The following is a 24,599-nucleotide window of genomic DNA, read 5'->3' as shown; positions in this document are numbered from 1 at the left end:
CATTTGCCATCCAGCATCTCCAAAGCTTGTTGGATCTCTACAGGAGAAAAAAGTGTGAAGATGTTTTACGTGTCGGAGTATTTCTAAGGATCAGATGTTTAAGTGGTTGGTTTTTACAGACTCAGCAAACGACGCATGAGCATGCTAGCATATCTTGTCAGCTAACGCCCAGAGAGAAAGCAGAGGACTGTATTTCCAGAACGTCAAACTATAAACTATCGACTTGTTTTTGGATCAACTTCTTGTCGTTTTGTCGAAATTTTGCTCAAAGAATTGAGCTTCCTGTGCAAAGCTTGGATAAAAAGGTCACTGTGAGAGTATGTGGAGCTCATCGTTTCATTAAATCCTCCTCTCGTCATCAGGTTATTAGATCATATTGATTTTCTAGATATCACCTTTAGATTCTGGAAGCTTTTCTGTCTGAGTGTGACTCACTGAGCTGTGACGCATTTCTCTCCTTTCTCGTGGTCGTATTTCTAAACTGTTGCATCCCAGATTTCTGCTGTAAGACCTGTTTTTTACTTGTTTGTTTTGTACTTCCTGTCACTTCTTTGTCTCCTACTAAAGCTACAATTTGATAGATTTTTTTTAAATATTTCGCATGAATTCAGATGAACTGTCTCTTGTTGGATTCTTTCTTTGTCTTCAGTCTCGTTTTTTTTAATATCCTGCTGTGTAAATTATATTAATTATAGGCAGCATTACATTGAGCTCTGTTGTCCACATGTTACAAAAGTACCAATCGTAAATCCTTCACCGACATCAGCAAGTGATTTTCTTTCTCCCAGCAGGAAGGCAGGACTTTGGGAGCCATGGCGTCGACCAATGAGAGCGGAGAGCCTGGTGGTCAGACGGTTCCTGTCGGAGAGGAGGAGGAGGAGAGGAGCGTCCAAGGAATCCAGTCTCATTACCTCCGCTGTCCGTCCCCCAGGTCAGAGACCACCTGAACAGGCTTCAGACACAAACGCACCAGATTCATGTTTAAATGTCCCGACGTCTCATTAGAAATATCCAGTGGTTTCATACTTACTCATGTTGAAAAGCTCCCTAAAACAGTGGTCTCTCACTTGGCAGCCATTTTGTTACAAATATCCATTGGTTTCACACTTAAGAGCATTAACACTTTGTCTTGAGCAATGGTATCTCACTCTCACTTGGAAGCTGTCTTGTTAAAACTATCCAGTGGTTTCGTTCTTAAGATTGTTATAAAGCTGTCTCAAACAGTCGTCTCTCAGTTGGCAGCCATCTTATTAAAAATGTCCAGTGGTTTCACACTTTAGAGTGTTGACACATTGTCTTGAGCAATGGTATCTAGCTTGGCAGCCATCTTGTTAAATTTATGCAGTGGTTTCACTCTTGCAAATCTTTCCAAGCTGTCTTGCACAATGGTATCTCGCTTGGCAGCTATTTCATTAAAAAAATTAAATGGTTTCACTCTTAATATTTGTTATAAAGCTTTCTCGAACAGTGGTCTCTCGCTTGGCGGCCATCTCGTTTAAAATATTGAGTGGTTTGGCACTTAGAAATGTTGAAATGCCGCTTCGTAAGGTGGTCTATTGCTGAGCAGCAATGTCTGGTTTCTGGAGCAGTGGTCTCTCGCTTAAAACTGATAAGTCTCTCTTTCTTCTGTTCTTCCTTCTCTCTTTCAGTTTCTCCATGGCGTCAGAGTCCAGGTTCTCCATGATCTCAGGCTCGGACGCTGCGAGCATCTTCATGGAGCCCATCCACCTCTCGTCGGCCATCGCCGCCAAGAAGATCATCAACGAGGGTGAGACAGGTGAAGAGGATCCTGTGTTGGTTGCAGCTTTCTCGAAGCTTCATGTTCTTAACGTTGCTGCTGAGATGTTTGTCTTTGTGTTCATTGTGAGAAAGTAGCTGTTCTCAGATACTTTTAATTTAATCAGGCTGTGTCTAATAGGTCGTTTTGTAACCACATTCTTCAACTGGAAGGACTTAAACACCACTGAGATGTGTTTGTGTGCACGGAGTCTAAAATCCCCCCTCGGTCACTGCTTCTTAATTGTAACTCATTATACAATTTGCACTTAAGTAGCACATGAGTTTAGTTGCATTTCCTGCGATACGTCTTCATCTTGTGACCCTGTCCGTCAGCCTCGAGGTCTGTTTGTTTTGTGTGTATGTTGTTTATTCCTATGAAAAATTGTTTTGAATCAAGTTTGTTAAAAACTCTGACTCACGTCCTCGTACCTCAGCAGCTGACTGGATCGACTGTCAGTGACTCCTAAAACAACAAAAAAAAGGACAAAATGATGTCGGCACCTGATCAAAGACTCTCCTGAGAGAGTCTGGACTGTTATCTGACTGATTTTACTGCCGCTAAATGACATTAGTTGACGGGCTTGAACCATTTTGGGATCTTTAAAATGAAATTGGACTAAATTCTAGATCTGCAGCTGTTATTTTTATTAGCAATTAGTTAATAACTCTCTAACAGGTTGAATATAATGTCAGATATCCCTCAGATCCGTCCTCAAACTGTTTGATTTGTTTAACTGATCGTCAGACCAAGAAAGAAAGGAGCAGATCTTTCACTGGAGAAGCTGTGAAGGTTTTGTTTAGATGGGTAAAACCTTCACCGGCTCATTTTCTCTCTACTGATGAACAGATGCAAGAAAACTGAATTTTCTAAAGTCACATAAGTTTTGTCTGAAATTGAGAATGTTGAGGCTTCATGTCTCCTGATGGACGACTCAGCGGAGACCAGACTTCTCTTCAGCGCTTCAGCATTTGGAATAATGAGCTCTAAGTCCACATTCAACGGCTCTAATTTGGCAGAATAATCTCCAATTACTGAGAGTCGGCATTTCATTCCCTCGGCTCATTACCGCAGACAGAGATGCTCTTGAGTCGTGCTGATTGAGGAAATGAGCTGGTATGACAAAGATCTGCTCCTGTATCCCACTTCTCCTCTCACATTACATTAACAGCAGCTTAATGGACGATGTATGTTTCATCCGCAGGGCGGACGATACGGCCGTGACAGCTGCATTAATGAAGTGATTGTTGTAAAGTCCGCTTTAATATCAGAGAGTAACCCAGGGAAGATGAGCTCTTCTTTGTGGGGTTTGAAGGAGCAGTTCACCCAAAAAGTCAGATTCAGTCATCATCTCCTCCTGATGATATAAAGTCAGGTGAAGTCTCGTAGTCCACAAAACATTTCTGGAGCTTCACAGTGAAACAACTGAGCAGCTGGAGACTTGATTTAAAATGGAAAAAACAACCATAAAAACATCAAATGACTCCAAACAGCTCGTCTGCTGTGATCCAAGTCTGATATAATAAGTCTAATAGCTGCTAGCTTGTAGCCGCCAGGTTAGGGTAACATGCCATTTTCAGCGTGAAGGTCGCTAGCTCGGATAGCAGCAACTAAATCTTTCCAAGTCGATCATAATCGTTGATCTGCTTCCCCCCTCAGAGCTGCCGCCTCGCAGCGTGCGTGCCGAGTCCGTCCCGGAGTCCATGCTGGAAACCGCCGAGCAGCTGATGGTTGAAGACCTCTACAACCGGGTCAGGGACATGATCGATGACCGCAGCCCCTACAACACCCCCTGTGTGCTGGACATCCAGAGGGCCATGGTGCAGGACCGGCTGGAGGCTCCCATCAACCCTGTGGACGAGGTGTGGCCCAACATCTTCATAGCCGAGAAGTGAGTCTGGACATCGATGTGTAAAGAAAACCATGTTTATACAGGTTTTCTCTTCCTTGTCAGTTTACGTTTGAGTCTCTTCTTCAGATCTGTGGCGGTCAACAAGGCTCGTCTGAAGCGAATGGGCATCACCCACATCCTCAACACCGCCCACGGCACGGGCGTCTACACGGGCGAGTCTTTCTACACCGGCATGAACATCCGGTACATGGGCATCGAGGTGGACGACTTCCCCGACGCCGACATCTCCGTTCACTTTCGTTCCACCGCCGAATTCTTGGACGAGGCTCTGCTGACGCACAAGGGTGAGAAACGTTTTGTGTTGTCGGTCCTCATGAGTGAGTTTAGTCTCCATTATGTTAAAGAAAGCTTCCATTTGGGGAGAAGTTTCGTAGTCCACAAAACATTTCTGGAGCTTCACAGCAACACAGCGTTGTAGCATTACCCGAAACAGCTGAAGCAGCTGGAGACAACCAAAATTTAAAAAATAAAATGGCTCCATAAAGCTCCTCCGCTGTAATTAAGTTTCAGAAGCCCAGAAAAGCTTCACTGTAGCTGCTGAGCTAAAAGCGTTCGATGAAAGTTTTTGAGGGCACTTCCTCTTTGAATTTAAAGACCTGCGGACCTTCTGTGTTATTTGACTTTGGGCTCGTGATGAAAGCTTTAGATCATCGATTCCAATATTATGATTCTTGATTTCTTCTGATGTAAGTTTCCACCTCAATCTCTAAGAAAACTCATAAAATTATGAAATGAGAGATTTCTTTGTGTACTCTGGTGTCCTGTGGTGTTTCTGCCCTGTCGTTATTTATCTGTTGACTAAACAGACACAATGGACAACTCTTTCATTACGGAGCTAAAAGCACATTTTTCATCCACATGTCCCCCGGGGGTCGACGGCGACACAGTAGAAAGACACCATCGCACTTCCTCGCGGGAAAACGTCTCCGCACTTACACAACATCACAGTTTCTGAGAAGAGTTTTATGGACACACAGAGTGAATCTGTGTTCCTGGAAGAAGATCATGTAACAGTCGCAGTGTTGATCGTCTCTCGTTCATCCAAACTGCAGCTGATTCATGAAGCGATGCCAGCGGGCATCAGCAGCGAGTCTCATCGCCTTGTGTAATGAAATTCTTAAAGCCACATGTCATTTATATTTGATCAGCACAAATCAACTGTTTTTACTGTTTTCCTAACAGACGATCATGAGATTTAAGTCATTCCCACATGTTTTCACTAATGATGTAATCAAATGTACATTTTTATTTAATTTTATTTTTAACTTTCATTGAGAGTTTCGCTTCCTGACTACGGAGAATATTTCAACTGCAACAAGAGCCGGACAATTTAAATTAATCACTTTACTTCAAACCCCCATATTTAGCATTTAACGTCCGGTTATAAACATTTAAGAAATGGATTTTAACACTTTAAAGTAGCTGTAAACACACAGTTAATGAGGGTTTTTTTAAATACATTTTGATGATATTGCGAGGATAAAAGTCATAAATATGAGATAAAAACTCATAAATATGAGATAAAAACTAGATATGACATTCAAAGTCATAATAATGAGAAAAAAGGTTATAAAAATGATGAGATAAAAGTTTAAATGGTTTAACTGCTGGTATCAGTGGTACAATAATGGGATCGAGGGTCGTAGTTATATAATGACGTCTGAAGTCTCCAGACTTCTGAATATTTGTTGATGTGTTTGTGTAAATTAATGAAATTACTATAAATCCCTTTATTGGACTCACTCGGGCTAAAATCACTGTTTTGTTTATCATTGCAGGAAAGGTTCTTGTGGTTTCCATGATGGGCGTCAGTCGCTCTGCTGTCCTGGTGGCGTCCTACCTGATGATCTTCCAGCACATGGCCATCATGGAGGCGCTGACGTCCATGAGGAAAAAGCGCCCCATCAACCCCAACGAAGGCTTCCTGAAGCAGCTGCGAGAGCTCAACGAGAGCCTGATGGAGGAACGCGACGACGATGATGATACGCTCAGCCAGTGCTCTGTTATCGATGCACGCGCACGTGCTCGCATCTTCGGCGAGGGCGGGGATGAAGATGATGATGATGATGATACTGATAAAGAGGAAGAGCAGAGTATGATTGGGGTGAAAGCACAGTCCATCATGATGGAGGAGGAGGAGGATGGACAAAGCGTGATGAGCAGCATCGCCTCTTCAGCAGCTGCTGCGGCGCTCAAGAGCGGCGTGATTGGAGCGCAGAACCGACGGGACAATCAGGGACCGGCCCACAATCAGGAAGAGATTCTCCTCGAGCAGGAGCGCAGAGAAGATGGCGACGAAGATGACGGTCTCGACAGCATGATCCGCGAGTGGCAGCGGAGGAACGAGAAATATCAGGACGATGACTGGTGGGAGAAGCAGCTGAACAGCGACGGTGAGGATGTAGAATCTCTCGCCGAGGGTCGACCAAAGAAGACGAAGGAAGACACCGATGTGGACAGTGTCACCAGCGAGGACGTCCGAGCTGTGAAAGAGCGACTGAAGCGTCGCAACAGACGTCCCCCCTCAGACGCGATGTCCACCTCCAGCTGCACGAGTTACTCTGATCTTTGGAAGCAGCGCTTGAGAGAGATTGAGGAACAAGCTGCCACTCGCTACCGCAAGAAACAGGACGACGAAGGCAGCGAGAGCACCGCAACAGAAGGTGGCGAAGGACAGAAAAAGAACATTGATGATGAGATGGAGAGCCTCCTCTCTGACACCACCTCCATGTACAACTTCTGCCAGAAGAACAAGGAGAAGATGACGCCTCTGGAGCGTTGGCGCATCAAGAGGATCCAGTTCGGCTGGAACAAGAAAGATCGAGAAGACGGAGAGAAAAGTTCTGTCGGAGATGGAGAGTGTGGTGACGGCGAAGGAGAAGCGAAGACGCCAGCATTCAAAGATGTCAACCTGACGGCGTATCAGTCGTGGAAGCTCAGGCAGCAGAAGCGTTTTGGAGAGGAGAACAAGGATGAGATTTTGGAGATGAGTCGGGGCGAGGACTCTGCAGCGATCAAAAGGAGGCAAAGACGTGAGGAGATCCTGGAGCGTTCAAAGAAAAATTTAGAGGAGAGTCAGTCCATGTGTGGCTGGGAGAACGAAAGCTGCGTCAGCGGAGGGACGATACCTCTGTCCGCCTTCTGGGCTGGAGCTGGAGTGAATGGAGTGCCGAGCGTCGCCAACGATGACAACATGTCCATGCTGAGCGGCAGGTCGTCTGTCATATCCTCAGTTTCACAGCCTCGCAGCATGAGATCAGCGCAATCTTCAGTCCAAGTCAACCCTCCAGTTCCTCCCATCCTCCCAGTTCCTACTGTCCAGGGTCCCGGAGGCGAACCGATGGTAAATCTCTCCAGCATCCAAAACTGGATCGCTAACGTCGTCTCCGAAACGATCAAACAGAAGCAAAGCGAGATGAGCCTGCCTCCTCCGTCACGTGCTGGTTCAGAGCTCAGCTATGGCGGTGCAGCGAGCGTGTTTTCAGGTCGCGGCATGGACGATGACAAAGCGTCCTTGTTGAGCGGCGCCTCCTATTCCAGTGCCCTGTCTCAGGGTCGTGGCAGGGCAGCGTCAGTCCTCTCAGGTGGCGGGTCGAGCAGCATCTCTGGTCTCACTGGAAGAGGCTCGGCTCTGGGCTCCACCCTTGACTCCACCCTGGGTTCAAGGAAGAACAAGATCACCACCACCAGCGTGCCTCTTTTCAGCCTCTTCCAAGACCAGGTCGACATGGGTAAACTGGACGCCATGGACAAGGAGATCAAGTCCGAGATGAGGGGCAAGATGGCCACTTATGAAAAGAAGAAGATCCTGGAAGACAACAAGCGCAGCACCCTCTACAAGAAAAAGAAACCGAAGGAGGACGAGGATGAGGAGGAGGAGAGGAAGAAGAAAGAGGAGGAGTTTCTTGAGGAGACAAAGAAAAAGGAGAAACCAGCGAGGACTTATGGCCTCTCTGGGTGCCTGAACCTCAACCCTGCCTTGGAGAAAGATAAGGACACCAGCATCGACGACTGGCTGAAAAGCGTCAGGCCTCCTCCGAGGAAACCGGCCTCTGGAGCCGAAGCTGAGGATCCCTACGACGATCTTGATGCTTCCGCTTCCGAGTTCGACTTTTCAAGCCGCAGGGCCTCGTACGCTGTTGATGAAGAAGAAGAGGAATCTTACGGCGTCACCTCTAGATACAGATCGAGGTTGCACGAGGATCTAACGAGCGAAGACGCTGAATATTCCTGCAACGGGTTCCACAGCCGGGCAGGGAGATCGTACGGCGCTTACGCCGACAGGGACGAGGCAACTGAGAGCTACGCCGACCTCTCTACGAAGAGAAAGTCCGCTTATCATTCACGATATGAAAGCAGCGAGACGGAGGGGAGGAGGAGCAGGAGGGAGGAAGCCAACGAGGAGGAGGATGACATCGCGACGTTCATCGCCCAAACCAGGCAGAGGATCAGAGCTCGGGCCGCCGCTGAGGCCGAAGACGACGAGGTGCTGGTGGCGTGGAGGGCGCAGCAGGAGGCGAAATCACAGAGCAGGAGCGAATCTTAGAGGAAACTACTGATGCAGAAAATAAGAGTTGAGAATAAATTCATAAAAAGTAACATCTTTTGTAAAGGTAGATATCACATTTTTTTAATCGTAGATGTCGATAATCGAGAAACAAAGCCAGTTTTTATCAGTATCAGTGGGGAGAAAAAGCACTTTTGCCTCATCATGCATCAAAAGCTTTATACGGATGATTGTTTAGAGCCTCGTTATTAATAAAGACTTTAAATAAAAGTAGGTTTAAGGTTTTGGTTGCACCATTGTTGAATGTAATATTGATTTTAACACATTATTTAACGCCTATTTTCATAAAAGATGACGTGAAACTCCTGAAAAATGAATCAAATCCCATTTGTACTGTTATATTATTTTATTATTGCAATAAATGTTCTGAAAAATGATGACGTGTTTGCTTATTTCATATATATGGAGAAAATAATCACTTAAGCAAATATCTCCAAGAGCTAAATATGTTGCAGGAGAATAATGTGTTTTTACATTTATATTATATTATATTGTTTTTATTACAATTTATAATCATGTCTATATAAAGTCATAACACTTTATAATAAGCATCATTTATAAATGGTAGATTTATATTAAACTTATGTTAATAATTATTTAACTGCTAACAAACAGCTGCAATGTATTTCCTTTATACTGACCATTCAAATAATGTTTATAGATAATATATAATAAAATATTATATATTATACATATAATATAATGTTTGAAGATGAACTACACAGTATTTATGAACATTTACAAAGGTTTATAAACATGACTTGACATTTAAAAATTGCTTAAATAATTGTAGATAAAGCATTTCATTGTTTGTTAATGGTGAAATAACTATTAACTAAAGGTGAATTAATTATAAATCTACCATTTTAATGATACTTGTTGATATTTGGTAAACAGGTATATATTTTATATTATCGATTGACTGTCTATACAGACAAGAGATTAGACATATTTACAAGAAAATAATAGTTATGTTTATTACACATTTTATATGTTGTATGTCCATTTTACAATTAATTTGTGTCTTTACTGGTTCAGATTTAAATATTTAAATGGAAAACTGACTTTTGAGTAAGCGAAGCCACTGTTAACTGTTTCCTGCACATCAGAGCCGGAGATTTTGTTTGTTGTTTAATGTTTTAAATAATTTAAAATATATTTATTTTAAAGAATAATTCATGGAGGCAGTTGATGTTCTTTTCCCATCTGTCTGGGGCCCCTAGTGGCAGGAGGCCCTTGATGTGTGTCTACAGCTCAGATTATATCTAAAGTACATAAAATCATAGGGTAATGTAGGAAATGAGCTGGAATATGATGTTTAAGGATAAATTTGAATTGATCTTTCCTTCTTTTCTGCATTGCAAACCCAGGCAGAGTTGGATCCAACCATGGTTCAACTTGTGTTTACTTGTTTTGTGCAATATTTCTGCATGCAGCAGCTGAAGAGATCTTAAATCACAATTCCTTTTATTTGTCCTGTAAAACAAGCCGAAAGGAGCGTTTCCTGGAAAAGTGTCTCATAATTCTGTTAAATTTGGTTGTGAAAGACTGTTTTGTTCTCAGAAACAGGCGGTTTGTGTTGATTTGTGCAAATCCAAGTCGCTCTAATAAAAACTTACACCACCATCTAGTGGACAGTGGCAGCAGTGCTGTTGATATGTTGAGATTTGACTAACTAATAATTATATAACTAACATAGCTGTGTACCTGTTTACACAACACCCATACATGTGAGACTTTAACACTCACTGCAGCTTATTGTGAAGCTTTACATACCACGGCTGGATAAACCACTACGGGAATGTTGATCTTCAGCTGAAAGAAGAGTGAGGTAGTTGGTAATTATCAGGCAACATTTTCATCAAACTTCTATGAAAATAACCTCAAATTATCACAATAATGACCTCAAGATGTTTTCACAAATAACTCCGATATGATTTCATAATAACATTCTGCTATTTTGTAACAAACAGTTAATAAATAGTTGCTGATATCTTATTTCATTTTAAGAACAATTTTGACTTGTTTCTGTCTGACTTTTTTTTAACCATTTACATTTTCACCAATTTTTATCACTTCAGCAGATCAGTCCAACCTCTGGAGCAATGTTCCTGAATGACAATTTTGGTTGGATAGTTGATTGTTTTGTTGGTTGGTTTGTTTATTTGTCTGCTGGTTGGTTGATAAGTTGGTTGGTTGGTTGTTTTGTTGTTCTTATATGTTTATTTTTAAAGGTTGATGCTTATTGTTGTTATTACTACTACTGTAGTTTTTTGTGAAAAGTAAACAGCAGTAGTGTAATCAGTAATGGATTACTGTACACAGACAGTAATATTGTAAAGACTCTCGTTACTTTCAAATGAAAGTAACTAGTAGTATGTAATGCATTACATTTTGGAAGCAACTTGCCTAACAGGCCTGTGTCATGGTTCTGGACCCCTCTGGACCATAATTCAGGCCCGTTACTGGGCCGGACCAACTCTGCTAATCATCTCATTATGAGTACTTTTACTTTTAATACTTTAAGTGGCTTTCGCTGGTGATATGTCTTTACATGAGTATACGTTTAAAACAAGGACTTTCACTCCCAACAGAGTATTTTTTACATGATACTGCTTCTTTTACTTTCAGTGAGACTCTGACTTCTTCTTCCACAAAACAAAAATGTGCACTTTAATTTTAAGAGTGGAGTGAAGGCGACAGCTCACACCTGACAGATTAAAGTATTACAAACCCGAGGCTGAAAACGTGGCCTTCGGGTCACCAGACTGTGGATTGGGAAACGACGTGTGCTGTGTGTCTGCCAGTCGGCATTAATCAAATCCTTTCTGACTGAGTGTGAATGCTTTCATAACATGGACGAGTGGTTGTGAACACGTTCCTCAACAACAGTTTTCTCTCATTTCCAACATCATGGCGAGCTGGTGGACGACTGAAGACATGTTGGACAGCCTGGACCTGGAGGAAAACTCGATAGTGTCGCGGGTTATTCAGGCAGTCGGGCTGTTTGGAGATATTCTGTCGTTAGAGGACACGATGGAGCCGATGTTCTCTGAAGGCAAAAGAGAGGCTGAAGGGACTAAATCAGGCGAGCAGAGACAAGAAGCAGACGACAAAAAGGCAGAAGAAGAAACGATGGAGGAAGACAGAAAGCAAGAGGATGAGGAGCTGCAACAAGGAGAAGACGAAGAAGAAGTGCAGAAAGAAGGTACGAGTGATGGAGATGTTGAAATTGAGAAAACAAGGACAAAAGAGGAAGTGGAGGATGAAGAGGAGGAGACTGAAGGTGAGAAAGAAGAAAAGGCAGACGTGGAGGAGGAGGAAGTGGAGGAAAAGGAGGTGGAAGAAGAGCAAGGAGAGGCAAAGATAGAAGAAGAAAAGGTGGAAGAAGAGGATGAAGAGCGAGAGAAAGAACAAAGGGAGGAAGAGGACAAGACTGAGGAAGAAGAGAAAGTGACTGTAAGACAGGATGAAGAAGAGATGGAGAATAAAGAACAAATAAACAAGGAGGAAACAGACGCGATGGGGAAAGAAGAAAAGGAGATTATAAAAGATGGAAGTGCCGATGAAGAAAAGGAGGAAGAGGATGACTCTGAGAAAGAAGCAAAAGATGGAGAGAGAGATGAGGAGCTGAAGACTCAAGAAGAAGAAGAAGAAGAAAAGGAGGTTATAGAGAAGAGTCCTGAGGAAGAGGAGGACGAAGAGAGAAAAGAACAATCAGAGGTGAAGGAAGAAGAAGAAGAAGAAAAGGAGACTGTGAGGAAGAGAAGAGAGGATGAAAGAAAAGAGAAAGAAAAGGAGGAGGAAGAGGTAGATGAAGAACGTCCCGTTGAGAAAGAAGAAAAGGAGGCAGATAAAGAAGAACGAGAGCAACAGAGTGAGCGTGAAGAAGAAAAGATGGAGGACAACAAAGAAAAGATGGAGGACGAAGTAGAAAATGAGGCAGCAACCAAAGAACGAAAGAGTAATGAAAGAGAAGAAAAGACAGAGGACAAGTTGGAGGAAAACGAGGAAAGTACAGAGGAGATGGAAGAAAAGTTGGAGGAAGAAAAAGAAAAGATGGAGATCAAAGAAAAAAAGGTGGAGGAAAGAGAAGAAAAGATGGAGGACAAGTTAGAGGAAGAAGACAAAATGGAGGAGACTGAGGAAAAGATGGAGGAAGAAAAAGAAAAGATGGAGGACAAAGAAGAAAAGATGGAGGAAGGAGAAGAAAAGATGGAGGACAAGTTAGAGGAAAAAGAAAAGATGGAGGAAAGAGAAGAAAAGATGGAAGCCGAGTTAGAGGAAAAAGAAAAGATGGAGGTCAAAGAAGAAAAGATGGAGGACAAGTTAGAGGAAGAAGACAAGATAGAGGAGACTGAGGAAAAGATGGAGGAAGAAAAAGAAAAGCTGGAGGACAAAGAAGAAAAGAGTAATGAAAATGAAGAAAAGATGGAGGACAAAGACAAAAAAGAGGCGGATAGAGAAGAACAAGAGCAAAAGATTAATGGAGAAGCAGAAAAGACGGAGGACAAAGAAGAAAAGGAGGGAGAGAAAGACGAACAAGAACAGATTGATGAAGGAGACAGAGAAGAAAATGCAGAAGAAGAAAGGTGTGAACCAAACAAGGAGCTGATAAATCAGCTCATCCAATCAGAGTCCCAGAAATCAGCACCTTCATCAGGTGCACAGGAGTCTGAAGTGTGTGAACCGCTGAGTCATGATGAGGCAGAAACAGGAAGTGAAGCTCTCAGAGTCGTCGCAGATGAAGAGAAAGACTCGGGCGCTGCCAACAAACACAACAAGGACGTTTGTCTCACATCACCGAGCAGCGACAAAGAGCCGGAGGCAGCTTCAACCCAAGCTGCTCCTCCCATAGACACAAATCTGCAGACTGTGGACGCTCGTCTCCTCCTGAGGGATCACACACAGGTGGAGGTGCAGAGTCTGGAGGCTGAGGCGTCGCTGGCATCACTTCCTGCTCCAGGTGAAGCGGCTGAGGACGACGGTCGAGATATTACAGCTGATCTACAGACAGGTAACCAGAATCTCAAAGTGCTCCTGAGTTTGTCTGTTTCTGAAGTGTGCTCATACTGCACTGTAAAAAAAACTGAAGCTGTGAGCCTTAAAGGGTGAACTGTTCCTTTAAAGCTGCATTAGCCTGTATATGATTTTAGATGAAAACCTGAAAAAAATTAACAAATGATCAACACAACATAAAGAAATGACTGTTTTGGGTCATTGTGTCTATGTGTTATGTTAGCATGCTAACCAGCTAGCCTGAGCATGAGCTGCACGGCTAACTGAGCTAACTAGCTCAATAACTAAGCTTGATGAAGAAATATTCCAATAGTAAGTCATAATAATGATGTATAAAATCAGAATTATGAAAGAAAAAGTCAAAATTATGAGCTAAAAGGTCAAAATGTTTTCATGTCACGACATTGACCATGAGAATTTTTTTTAATTAATCAAAGTTTTCATAATTTTTGGTCTTTAACTGTCAGAAATGAGCTCCCATAACATCCTCCTCCTCTGTGTGGTGATCAGGTTAAACATGTTTCTTTCAGCTTATTTGTATCATTAACATCAATAATACTCATAACATTAAGAAATGCATTATTTGTGATTACAGTAATGGTTGTTGGTAATGTGTTAATGAGTATTTTGCTGCTTTCATAGGAGCTCAGCTGCCTCTGGCTCTCACATAACTTTAACGTATATGCACGAGAGCAAAAAGCTGCTGCAGCTCTAAAACCTCCTGAAGTTATTTGTTGCTGTAAGAGCTTCAGTGTCCTTCTGAAAGTTGTTTGCAGTGCAGAGAGGAGCTTACGTAACTGCAGCGATGATTGGCTGGAACACAATTACCCACAGTGGAGTTAATTCATTCATTAAAATCTAATTAAAATTCCACAAAGATGACACTCGCTCAATAATCAGAAGCAAATGATGAAAGAAAAAACTCTACAGAGCCAATAACCTTTAGAAAACATTTTAATGAAACAAAAAAGTCACACTTGGTATTTCCACCTCCAGATCTACAAGCCTCAGGTTGCAGGTCAGAGGAGAAAGCGACGTTGATGGATGCAGCTGCTCAGTCGCCGTTAAGGGCCGGACCAGGAAGCGACGAGCCCGGTCCGACCCAGAACTCAACCAGCGAAGCGAAGGAGGACAACGGCGGCAAAGAGGAGGGAGGTGAAAACTCACACAAGATGAACGGCAAGGAGGAGGCAGCGGACGACAAGAACAAGGATGCATCCAAGTACAAAAGTGTGTCCTACAGGAAGATCCGAAGAGGAAACACCAGGCTGAGGATTGACGAGTTTGAGTCCATGATGAACTTGTGATTTGGCACAAAATAGAAATTTGAGTAGCTTGCAGATCATATTAACATGGTAACATATACAGAAAAGTAGTGGAACCAGGATAGAGCCTTGTGGGACACCATACATTGTGATGAGTATCAATATAAAGTATCATCTAGAAAATAAACACAATGATGTGGCATTTTTGTTGACTGATATATTTTCTAGTTAATGTAACTTCACAGGCTGATAATCACCATTTGTGTATATTTATTATTGAATTTCATGATATTAAAGGAGCCTCACAGATTTTTGTTTCATGTAAGTTTTTTCTCAGGTACCTCTGCATAGACACAGGATTATATTTTTATGTTTTTTGTTGTTTTTTTTAGTAAAAAGTACCCAAAAGTCATACTTGAGTAAAAGTAAAGATATTCTGGACCATTATAATATGGAAGCCCATAATAATTAGATGTAATTTATGAATAAACAGTCGGCTGAGGTCTACACGGTCAGCATGGACGGTAGTAAAAAACGTATGGATGCCTATTATGTTATATACAGTATATGTGTATATCTAAATAAATAACGAGAAGAAAAAATACAAACGAGATTATACAATTTTACTGCAAAAAAAACATTTTATTTAAATCTCTCCTAAATCAGAATTTTATGTAGCCTACAGGACATTATGTAAACTGTAAACACGTATAAGGACTACAAATCTTTTTGTTTTTGTTTTGTTTTTTTTAATTTTATTTACAGTTCTCTTCAATCAAAATTATGAACTGGAAAAAGATTCATTTAAAAAGTGAAACAAACCTCGAGTAAAAGATAAAAACAGTAAAAGACAAACAAAGGACTACAATCCCCACAACCCTCTGCGCCTGTCAGTGACGTCACGCGGAGCCCGGACCCGGCGAACCTGAGCAGCGGTGTTGTGCGTTCAGCAACAAAAGACTGGTTCTCAAACAGTCAGCGACGTTTTGTCGACGGCTTTATATTTGTGGATTTGTCGCAGGTAGGTTCATCAGCGCCGGGACGCGCACGGACGCGGGTTTTATCCCCAGTTCGTAGTTTAAACGGATTAATTTGTCACGCTGAAGTTGGGCAGCTAGCTAGGTGGCTAACAAGATGGCTCCGTCTATTTACTGCGGAACAATAACAAAGAACGAGTCGCGCGGTGTTAGCTAACTTTAAAGTGGCAGTTTTAACCTGTGAATACGTGTGTGGTTTGTTTAAAGCCGGTTTAATTTAACTAATCAAACTGTGTTGATCAGCTGCTCGTGATGACGCCGCCGCTGTCCGTCGGAGGAAGAGGAAGAGGAAGGAGGTGATGATGATGACATGCAGTTAGCTGGCTGCCTGGCTGGCTGACGGACGGTCGGACGGACTCGAGCCCGCTGTGTGTGCGGTGTCGCCCCGCAAACAGAGCAGGATCCGCGGGGACGAGGGGCGAAGATGCCGCGGAGGAAACAATCCAACCCGCAGCCGGTGAAACGTGAGTTTAGCTGCCTTGTTCCAGATGTTCAGGAGCTGCTGCTGCTGCTCTTCACAGACCTGTCATCAGCAGCCCAGCTCAAGGAAATGCTTCTCTGTGTGTCATTGTTCATGTAAAACACTGTAATTTACCTGTTTTAGGTTTAAAGCTGCTCTAACAAATTGTCTTCATCAGGCTCGGCCTCTTCCTCATTGTCTGTGAGAGAGGAAGAGGCCGGGGACATGTTTGTTATCTCATCCTGAGTGTTCACTTCCTCTCTTCCTCCTCTCTGCTTCCTGTCTCCACTTCCTCTTCGTCGACCCGTAGCTGACCTCCCCACGCTCCCTCCTCTTCTTCCCGTCTTTCCCCCCCTCGCTTCCTGTTTGACCTCTTCTCTCATTCCCTGCGTTTGGACATCTCGTCTCATCTCGTTTTGTGAACTTCGCTGACTCTCACCGGTTTTTCTGAAGTGTCCTGGAGAGCTTCTGTCCAACCAGGCGTCTGAAGGCCAAAACAAGAGACGTCAGTAAAAAGGAAAGAGTCTTGACTACGGCTCAAACAAACACGAGGTGGCTTCTGTAAGTCGCAATGTGACACGTGACCGTAAGATTCAAAGACATTCGCACTGTAAGGAGGAAAAAAAACCAGGAAGCAGCTTCTTCAACCTCTCAGTTCAAAGTGTTTCATCACAGACGTGGTGAATCATCGTGAGGAGAGCGGTGCTCAGTTTCAGACGGTCTTTCTTCAAAACGCACTCAGCTTTTAATAGCAAAAAAAATAACAAAATGTGTGTGAAAGAACGGAGAGAAGGAACATTAATCCCAGCACATTTTCACACCTGTACACGGCTCATAGATGAGATAAGTTCACACTGCAGGATTTGAGCCCTGATTTTACAGTCGCTGACAGCTGAGCGCCAGGGATGTTACAAAAGTCAAAATATGACATAATAACAGAGAGTGGGAGGCGGTTTTCATCCTTAAATATCACCAATTCTCCATCTTTGTGCTGGTAAAGAGCTTTCAATGAAGCACGAGTGGATATCGGTGTGTTCGCTGCTGCTGTGTTGCATTAACCGTCACAAACAGCCATTGAGGGTCATGAAAGTGTCACGTTCTCTCGTTGTGTTTCTCTTCTTTCACTCCTCTTCCTTTTCCTGACTCAGCCTTCGACTCTTCTTCCTCCTCTGCACTTATCTCATCCTCACTGGTTTCCTTCGCTTGTCTTCTGCTCGCTTCACTCTCTCGCTTCCTCTCCGCCTCCTTCACTCACGTCCATCTTCTCCTTTTACTTTTCCTCGGCACAGATCTTGATTATCAACTGTGTCTACAGACGCACGTTACACTAGAAAGACAAATACCTCCCTCTACTTTTCAAGGAAAGTAAAAACTGTTGTGTAAAGCAGCTGCCCGCCATGTTTTTCTGATGTTTAGACGAGTATTTGATTAGTTTTTTTACATTTAATCACAGTAACTGTTTGTGTGTCCAGTGGAGTCGGAGGATGGGGCGGTGGTGTGTGAGCCGGGCTGCCTCGTCCTGGAGAGCGACTTCCTGCTGAGCGGAGAGCTGCAGTTTGGAGACTCTGAGATCATGGGGCTGGAGAGAGAGGCCGGTTAGTAACTGTCTGTCTGTCTCTGTCTGTCTGTCTCTGTCTCTCTGTCTCTCTGTCTCTGTCTGTCTCTCTCTCTCTGTCTCTGTCTCTGTCTGTCTCTCTCTCTCTGTCTCTCTCTCTGTCTCTCTCTCTCTGTCTCTGTCTCTCTCTCTTTCTGTCTCTCTCTCTCTGTCTCTCTGTCTCTCTCTCTGTCTGTCTCTCTCTCTGTCTCTGTCTCTCTCTGTCTCTCTGTCTCTCTGTCTGTCTCTCTGTCTCTCTCTGTCTCTCTGTCTGTCTCTCTCTCTCTGTGTCTCTGTCTCTCACTCTCTCTCTGTCTGTCTCTCTCTCTGTCTCTGTCTCTCTCTGTCTCTCTCTGTCTCTCTCTCTCTGTCTCTCTCTCTGTCTGTCTGTCTCTCTCTCTCTGTGTCTCTCTGTCTGTCTGTCTGTCTCTCTCTCTCTCTCTCTCTCTGTCTCTCTCTCTCTGTCTCTCTCTCTCTGTCTCTGTCTCTCTCACAGCTCTACAGCATTGTGTCAGGTGATGGACGAGTCAGTCTTTCACAATGAAAGCATTGTGTAATGATGTTAAAAGATAAAACTCTTCTCCAGGAGAAGTTCAGATACTTGTATAAAAACAGACTCTGGCAAAAGTAAAAATACAGCTTCTTTCCTCCAGTAAAAGTAATCGAGTACAGGCTCTGACATGTACTCAGAGTATCAGAGTAGAAAGTCTCCCTCTGAAGGACATTTGTGGTCAAAGCTACTGAAGCTCACGTCATATTAATATAATATAATTCAAAGACTATTAAAGTTAAAGGTAGAGTCAGTAGGATTTGTCCCAGCTGTTCCTGAACGCACCACAAAGATAGTTGGTTGTTGACATCAACATTTTCTGTTTCCAGCTTCTTAAATGTGAGGATTTGCTGCTTTTCTTTGTGATTTGACAGTAAATGAAGAGACTTTGAGTTTTGGACTATTGTTTGGACAAAATAAGACGTCACTTTGGAAGATTATGATCATATAATATCATTATGATGAAATTCAGTCGAGCAGAGGTTTAAAAATCTGTTTTTGCTTGTACTGAAAAACATCCACAAGATGAGGTTAATGAAGCCGCTTTTTTCAGAAGGCTGACGTCAAAAAACTCCCATTAAAATGACCCATTCAGACATGAAACATGTTCAGATAGTCACGTTTATTTTAGGTTAAAAAGAGGAAACGCCACCAACAATCTCCATGTATTACTAATAAGATGAAAACAGGCACACACGCAGTGAAAGTGTAGATGAGTAGAAGAGCAGCGATGTGTAATGACCTTCTCCTTCCGTTCTTCTGCAGGTATGACGGTCTTCTCTCTGAGCGTCGAGGACGACCCGTCGGCACCGACAGACTCCACCTTCCCCGCCTTCCTCTCCTGTAGAGGATGTGGTCAACTCCTGGGAGACGCGCCTCTGGGGGCGGGGTTCGATCTGGGTAACTGCTGCATCATTTCACTTGGGTTTGCTTTAGAAAACATACTTTATTTATTTTGTGTTAGGAACATTTTATGACAGCACTTTTCCAAATCTGAAAATTTTAGTGAGTTGTACAAAATCTCAAACTGACGTCCCGACATGTTTTGTTGATCGTTTTGTGATCTCCACTGAGCTTTAAAGTGGATCACTGGTGTGACGGATTAATGACGCTGAGGTTTGTGATTTCCTCTGTCACAGGTGTGGGCCTCGACCTGGGGGCGGAGCTTTATTGTCAGACCTGTGAGGACGGCTTCCAGCACGAAGCCTCCATCGACTCCTCTCAGCTGAACGGGTCAAACCTTGCAGACAGATCCATCGGCAGCGACTCCGACACGAAGCCTAGAAGTCAGGCGGACGGAGCCGGCGACCTCCCTCCCAAACTGTACTCCTGCTCGCTGTGCGCCTTCACCTCGCGCTACTCCAACCACCTGAAGCGTCACATGAGGACCCACGACGGCCAGAAGCCGTACCGCTGCCCCGTCTGCCCCTACGCCTCGGCCCAGCTCGTCAACCTGCAGCGCCACGCCCGCACCCACACCGGGGAGAAGCCGTACCGCTGCCACCAGTGCAGCTACGCCTGCAGCTCCCTCGGAAACCTGCGGCGACACCAGCGCATGCACACGCAGGAGAGGCCGCAGAGGAGGGAGAAGGAGAAAAGACGAGGGAGGCGGAAAAAGAACGCTGAAAGTGAAGAAGGTAAAAAAATCACACAAGATTTATTCATCGCCACATGAGAGCACTGAAGTAAAGACATGTTGTTTTACAGAAGAGGTGAAGTTTAAAATGAGATCAGAGTTTCTCCAGTGTCTTCATGAACACAGTCGGCTCCTCGATGTTTGCATCAGTTTCCTCAAATCAATCAAGGCTGCAACTACTAATTAATTTGAGTCTTGATTCTGTGGATTCAGGCATCATCTTAGTTCCACCAACAGTCCAAAACCCAAAAATATTCAGTTCGCAAGTGTCTCTAAAGTCTGGAAAAGGCTTTATTTTAACCTTAATGTTTTCAAGGTTTGGAATATGATTTAGGTCCTGGAAAAGTGCTTGATTTTCCTCAACATAAACTGGTGTTTGGTCTCCGTTTTGTCATCTTTAAACATTCGACATGAAACGATCCCGTCACCGTATTTGTTTGTTGTCTTCTGCTGTTGAAATACACAAGAATTAAATAATCAGAGTGAACATGAGCAGCTGGTAAACAAAGTGACGATGTACATTGATTTCTGAGGATATGAAGGAATTCTGTAAACTTCTCACATTTGCATTTATAGAAATGATTTAAATGCGACGATTCTTATAACTTCAGCAAACACTCTACATTAAGTTCTGTCTTTCTTTGTGTAAGAAACATGTTTATTCTGTATTTGCATGAAGAGCGGGGAACTAAGATGTGGTCAAAAGCAAAAGAGCGTTCGACTAAAAGATCCATGAAATAAGTAAAAATATCTGAGCGGGAAAGTAAATACGCTTGATTCATGGGGGGTTTATTAATTCCTTTTTGTAGCCCACAGGGGAAAAGGTTATTTTTGGAAGCACTGAGCAGAAAAGAGGAACCATGAAGTTGAAAATGAGGAAGAGACGTTCTCTCTGGTTGAGTGCTTACAGATCTGACACGAACCTCCAGTCAATCCACCTGCATTTTTAAATCAAATCCTGACAATTTACATCTTAATTATCGAGAATAACTGAGTGAATCGAGACTCAAACTGATTTACAAACAAAGTGTCAGTCAGTAAGGAAGTCAAACTGAAGAAAACAGAACCAGCAGGGAGTTTTTTAGATTTAAAGTTTATAAGTAAAAAGAGGAAGTTTGAGATAAGTTTCTTATTATCAGTAAAAACCTGCAGCGTGTCACTTCGAGGACTATTCTTAGTGGGGTTTTCTAACGCTTTTCAGGGTTAAAAGAAAGAAAATGCAAAGTAGAGTTTGAAAGATCAGATCGGATATTTTCTGAGTCAGAAGAAAAACCCGATTTAATTTGAAGAAAACACATTTTAAATGTTGTGTCTTCCTCCTGCAGTCATGTCAGACCTGACCCTACGAGTGTCCCAGGACTCGGGTTACCTCCAGACGTTAGGAGGCCTCGGGTCTCCCTCCGCCCCGCTGCCCGTCCTCCTCTTCCCCCTGTGCTGCCGGGTGTGCGGCCTCACCCTGGAGGAGGCCGACCTGGAAGGGGAGAAGGCCGAGGGGGATGGGGAGGGAGACGGAGGACAGGTGTGTCTCCCTGAGCTCTGGTTCTGTTCTGAATCTGTGGTTTTTTTGTTGATTATTGAGTGAGTGATAAAAATGATTTGAAAACAGATTAAAGCTTTAAAACATTCAGCAACAGAAGCTAAATATGAGAAAGATTAAAGTGAGTAAAATAAAATGATACAAATATTTATATAATTACATAAACTAGGTGTTGACTCGCTCTTCACACACGTGGAGAACAACAACAGCTACAGTCCGTGTGTGTTTGTTTGGTCCGTCAGCAGACTCCCTCCTCTGACGTCCGCTCTGTCTGAGTTTCAGGTGTGTCGTCGCTGCTCGTTGGACCTGCTGTCTAAAGATGGATCCGGGCCTCCCTGCAGCCCGACCGTGTCTCGTGGATCCCGGCGAGGCCAACGTGGCACCAAGCTGTACCACTGCCCTCACTGCCCCTTCCTGTCCCACTACCCCAACCACCTGGCCCGCCACGCCCACACCCACTCCGAGGAGAAACCTCACCGCTGCCCTCACTGCCCCTACACCTCCTCGCACCTCGACAACCTCAAGCGCCACCTGCGCGTGCACACGGGCGAGAAGCCTTACCAGTGCCCCTCCTGCAGCTACGCCTGCGGAAACCTCGCCAACCTTCGGCGGCACGAGCGCATCCACTCGGGCGCCAAGCCGTTCCACTGCGGCGTGTGCGGCTACTCCTGCAACCAGAGCATGAACCTGAAGAGGCACATGCTGCGGCACACGGGCGAGAAGCCGTACGCTTGCGCCGAGTGCGACTACACCACGGGTCACTGGGACAACTACAAACGCCACCAGAGGAAACACGGACACAACACGGACAGCTGGGACAAACACGCCCCCATCAACGGCCTGAGCTGGGGCCGAGACACTCAGGAGAGCCAGGATCAGGGCCAGGAGCACAGCTAGATACTGTGTGTGTGTGTGTGTGTGTGTGTGTGTGTGAGTGTGAGTGTGAGTGTTGTATACACTGGTGAACCTCCGGCTCAGGTTGGAGCTCGACTCAGGTGCCTTTGACAGACTGAACGACTGTAACGCTGCACTGACTTTATCACGGGGCATTAATGTGTGTGTGTGTGTGTGTGTGTGTGTGTGTGTCTCTGCCTGCTTCACACACACTTGTCTTTAGTAAATGCAGTCGACAGCCTCAGATGCTGATCTCAGTCAGAATGTGACTTTTCTAACTGTGTGTGTCATGAAGCCGATCTGAACCTGATGAATTTGAAATGTTTATTTTTTCTCTACAGATGATCTATATTTTGTAACTGTGGATGGGTTTTTTTTTTTCCTTTAACAGCAGGACAGATCATCATCATCTCACAAGCTTTAAAGTTCTGGGCGGGGATTTGAACCCGGACTCGTGCAGTTTTTCAGCGGGGTTCCTGTGCAGCTTCAGTCTCACGTCTCTGATCTCTGAGGTATTTTTGTAGCATCACACTGGTTCCCTCGACGAGAAGCCGACAGGATTTTTGAATTGGATTTTGGATTTTCACAGAAAATATACACAAGTTTATGAAACTTGCACGTTTTGTTCAGTAAGATGATCTTCACAGATCAACACCACTAGATTAAATCTCTAGCTAATGTTAACAGGCCACTAAGCTTGTGACTCCACTGTACTGTACACATTTTACTATAAACTGATCAGTTTACAGGTTTGAGTCTGAATATTTGCACCTAAAGACGGACGAGTGAGTAGATGAGTCTCCGTGTTCACTGTGATGACGTTTAATGTCCGCGACGACCTCTGTAGTCTCATTTAGACACTTGTTAGCAACTGCTAACCGTTTTTAACACACGTAAATGCTTCAGAGTTCACAAGCGGGTGTTTACTGATGCATTTTATAGAACAGCGCCAAGCACTCGCTGTGCGCTCCAGCTGTGTCAGCAGGTCAGGAAAATGTATATTCATATTTTGGTATGAGTCAGTAGGACTGAGTAGGACGTCAGTAAAGACAAAACAGACTTAAAAAATCGACAATAATGTTTGTTATGCGTAATTTGCATATTATAAGCTCTCCTGCAGCTTTATTTTGTTGAAAAATGTCCCTGAAATCAATCTAACTGATGTTCTTGTAAAGTTCGATTGGTTGAGACCTCCGCTGTCCACATCAGTTGGAGCGATGTTCAAAAACGTCTATTTCTAATTGATGTCAGTTATCGTTCTTGGTGTGGACGTCGTTTTCCTACGAAGCTGAGCAGCTGTGTAGCTGTACTGTGACAGAAAACTGAGCATTAAAAGAAAATGATTTAAATCAACATAATGACTGGACATGTTGTTCAAAGTGACGCAAAACACGTTCAGTGTCCTTAAATCGTGACATTCTTAAAGGAGGTTTTGAGTTGGAAATGCACAGGAGCCCTGCTCGACAGTAGAGATCAGATTTCATGCCTTTTTTGTCGCTCTTGCTGAGAATCTTTTAGATCCGTATCCTGAAATTCAAAGACAGACCAGGAGATTTTATGTTATAGCTTGTTTCTCTTGTTTAAGGCCAGATGTTGTGAAAGTCGGCCTTTACCTCTCAGACGTCAACAAATCAGGGAAGAAGCAGAAAGAATTGAGTCATGGAAGAACTCTAATTTTATTAAATCATGACATTTTCCACCGAACACTGAGACACATGCTCTTTCTTTCAGCTTGTTTTAGTCGTTCTTCAGTAAAGTGTGAGACGTCGGGTCAGATTTAACGAGAAGCTCTGTCGGTGATGTGAAGCACAGTTTTTCAGGCATTATTATTCTAACTTGTGTGTTTTAATAAGCTCTCAAATCAAGTAGCAGTGAATCCAGCGTTGGAGAGCGGCTGCGCCTCAGTGACAGAAGATCTAAATGTCAGAACTGTGAATTTCTCAGGCTGTGCTAGAAATATGATGGAATATGTGAATGTTTGAACTGGCTGGAGGGATTTGTCACATTAAAGTCAGTAAAATTCAACATTTCTATAAATCTGCTTATTTGTGTTCTTTCCTAAATGACACGAGTCGATCTGAAGAGGTGAAAACGTTCAAAAGACTTATTTATGTGTTTATTTTACTTCAGACTTGTGTTTTGGACATTTAGGAAAATACAATATATTAATAAAGTATTTAATTAGACAGCTTCATCTGCATGTTTGCACATTAAATATCAGAAAATGTCTTAATTGTCTGCCACTGAACCGTCAGTGTTTCCCCTCGGATCAAGTTATAGCAGCGAAGGTGTCACTCGTTCATTCGCAAAACGGTTTTGAGCGAATGACGCGTGGATGTGGAGGTAAACAA

General features: G+C 43.6%; 2 protein-coding genes across 2 annotated transcripts; both read left to right on the top strand.

Annotated features, from left to right (window-relative positions):
• The first annotated feature begins 794 nt into the window (after positions 1-794).
• Positions 795-8,625, top strand: dusp27 (dual specificity phosphatase 27). Its single transcript, XM_073462598.1, has 5 exons — positions 795-931; positions 1,650-1,768; positions 3,437-3,668; positions 3,756-3,973; positions 5,468-8,625. The coding sequence occupies exons 1-5, from the start codon at positions 813-815 to the stop codon at positions 8,233-8,235; spliced, it is 3,456 nt and encodes a 1,151-aa protein (XP_073318699.1). The 5' UTR covers positions 795-812; the 3' UTR covers positions 8,236-8,625.
• A 6,816-nt stretch (positions 8,626-15,441) lies between these two features.
• On the top strand, positions 15,442-24,273 carry LOC140992298 (zinc finger protein 513-like). The gene is made up of 7 exons (XM_073462602.1): positions 15,442-15,561; positions 15,821-16,041; positions 17,510-17,632; positions 18,947-19,081; positions 19,321-19,818; positions 21,143-21,336; positions 21,637-24,273. Exons 2-7 carry the CDS (start codon positions 16,002-16,004, stop codon positions 22,249-22,251), a joined length of 1,605 nt encoding a protein of 534 aa, XP_073318703.1. The 5' UTR covers positions 15,442-15,561; positions 15,821-16,001; the 3' UTR covers positions 22,252-24,273.
• Positions 24,274-24,599: the final 326 nt, after the last annotated feature.

This window comes from Pagrus major, chromosome 24 (assembly GCF_040436345.1).
Source record: "Pagrus major chromosome 24, Pma_NU_1.0".
In the NCBI taxonomy this organism is placed as follows: Eukaryota; Metazoa; Chordata; class Actinopteri; order Spariformes; family Sparidae; genus Pagrus; species Pagrus major.
The sequence above is the reverse complement of the archived record's forward strand: the minus strand, read 5'-3'. Positions and strand labels throughout refer to the sequence as shown.

Excerpts from the sequence above, each read along its gene's own strand:
- dusp27 (XM_073462598.1), top strand. The coding sequence starts at position 813 with ATGGCGTCGACCAATGAGAGCGGAGAGCCTGGTGGTCAGACGGTTCCT. Across the intron at positions 932-1,649 it reads CTCCGCTGTCCGTCCCCCAG|TTTCTCCATGGCGTCAGAGT; the intron begins GTCAGAGACCAC and ends TCTCTCTTTCAG. Across the intron at positions 3,974-5,467 it reads GGCTCTGCTGACGCACAAGG|GAAAGGTTCTTGTGGTTTCC; the intron begins GTGAGAAACGTT and ends TTATCATTGCAG.
- LOC140992298 (XM_073462602.1), top strand. The coding sequence starts at position 16,002 with ATGCCGCGGAGGAAACAATCCAACCCGCAGCCGGTGAAAC. Across the intron at positions 17,633-18,946 it reads GGGGCTGGAGAGAGAGGCCG|GTATGACGGTCTTCTCTCTG; the intron begins GTTAGTAACTGT and ends GTTCTTCTGCAG. Across the intron at positions 21,337-21,636 it reads GGGAGGGAGACGGAGGACAG|GTGTGTCGTCGCTGCTCGTT; the intron begins GTGTGTCTCCCT and ends TCTGAGTTTCAG.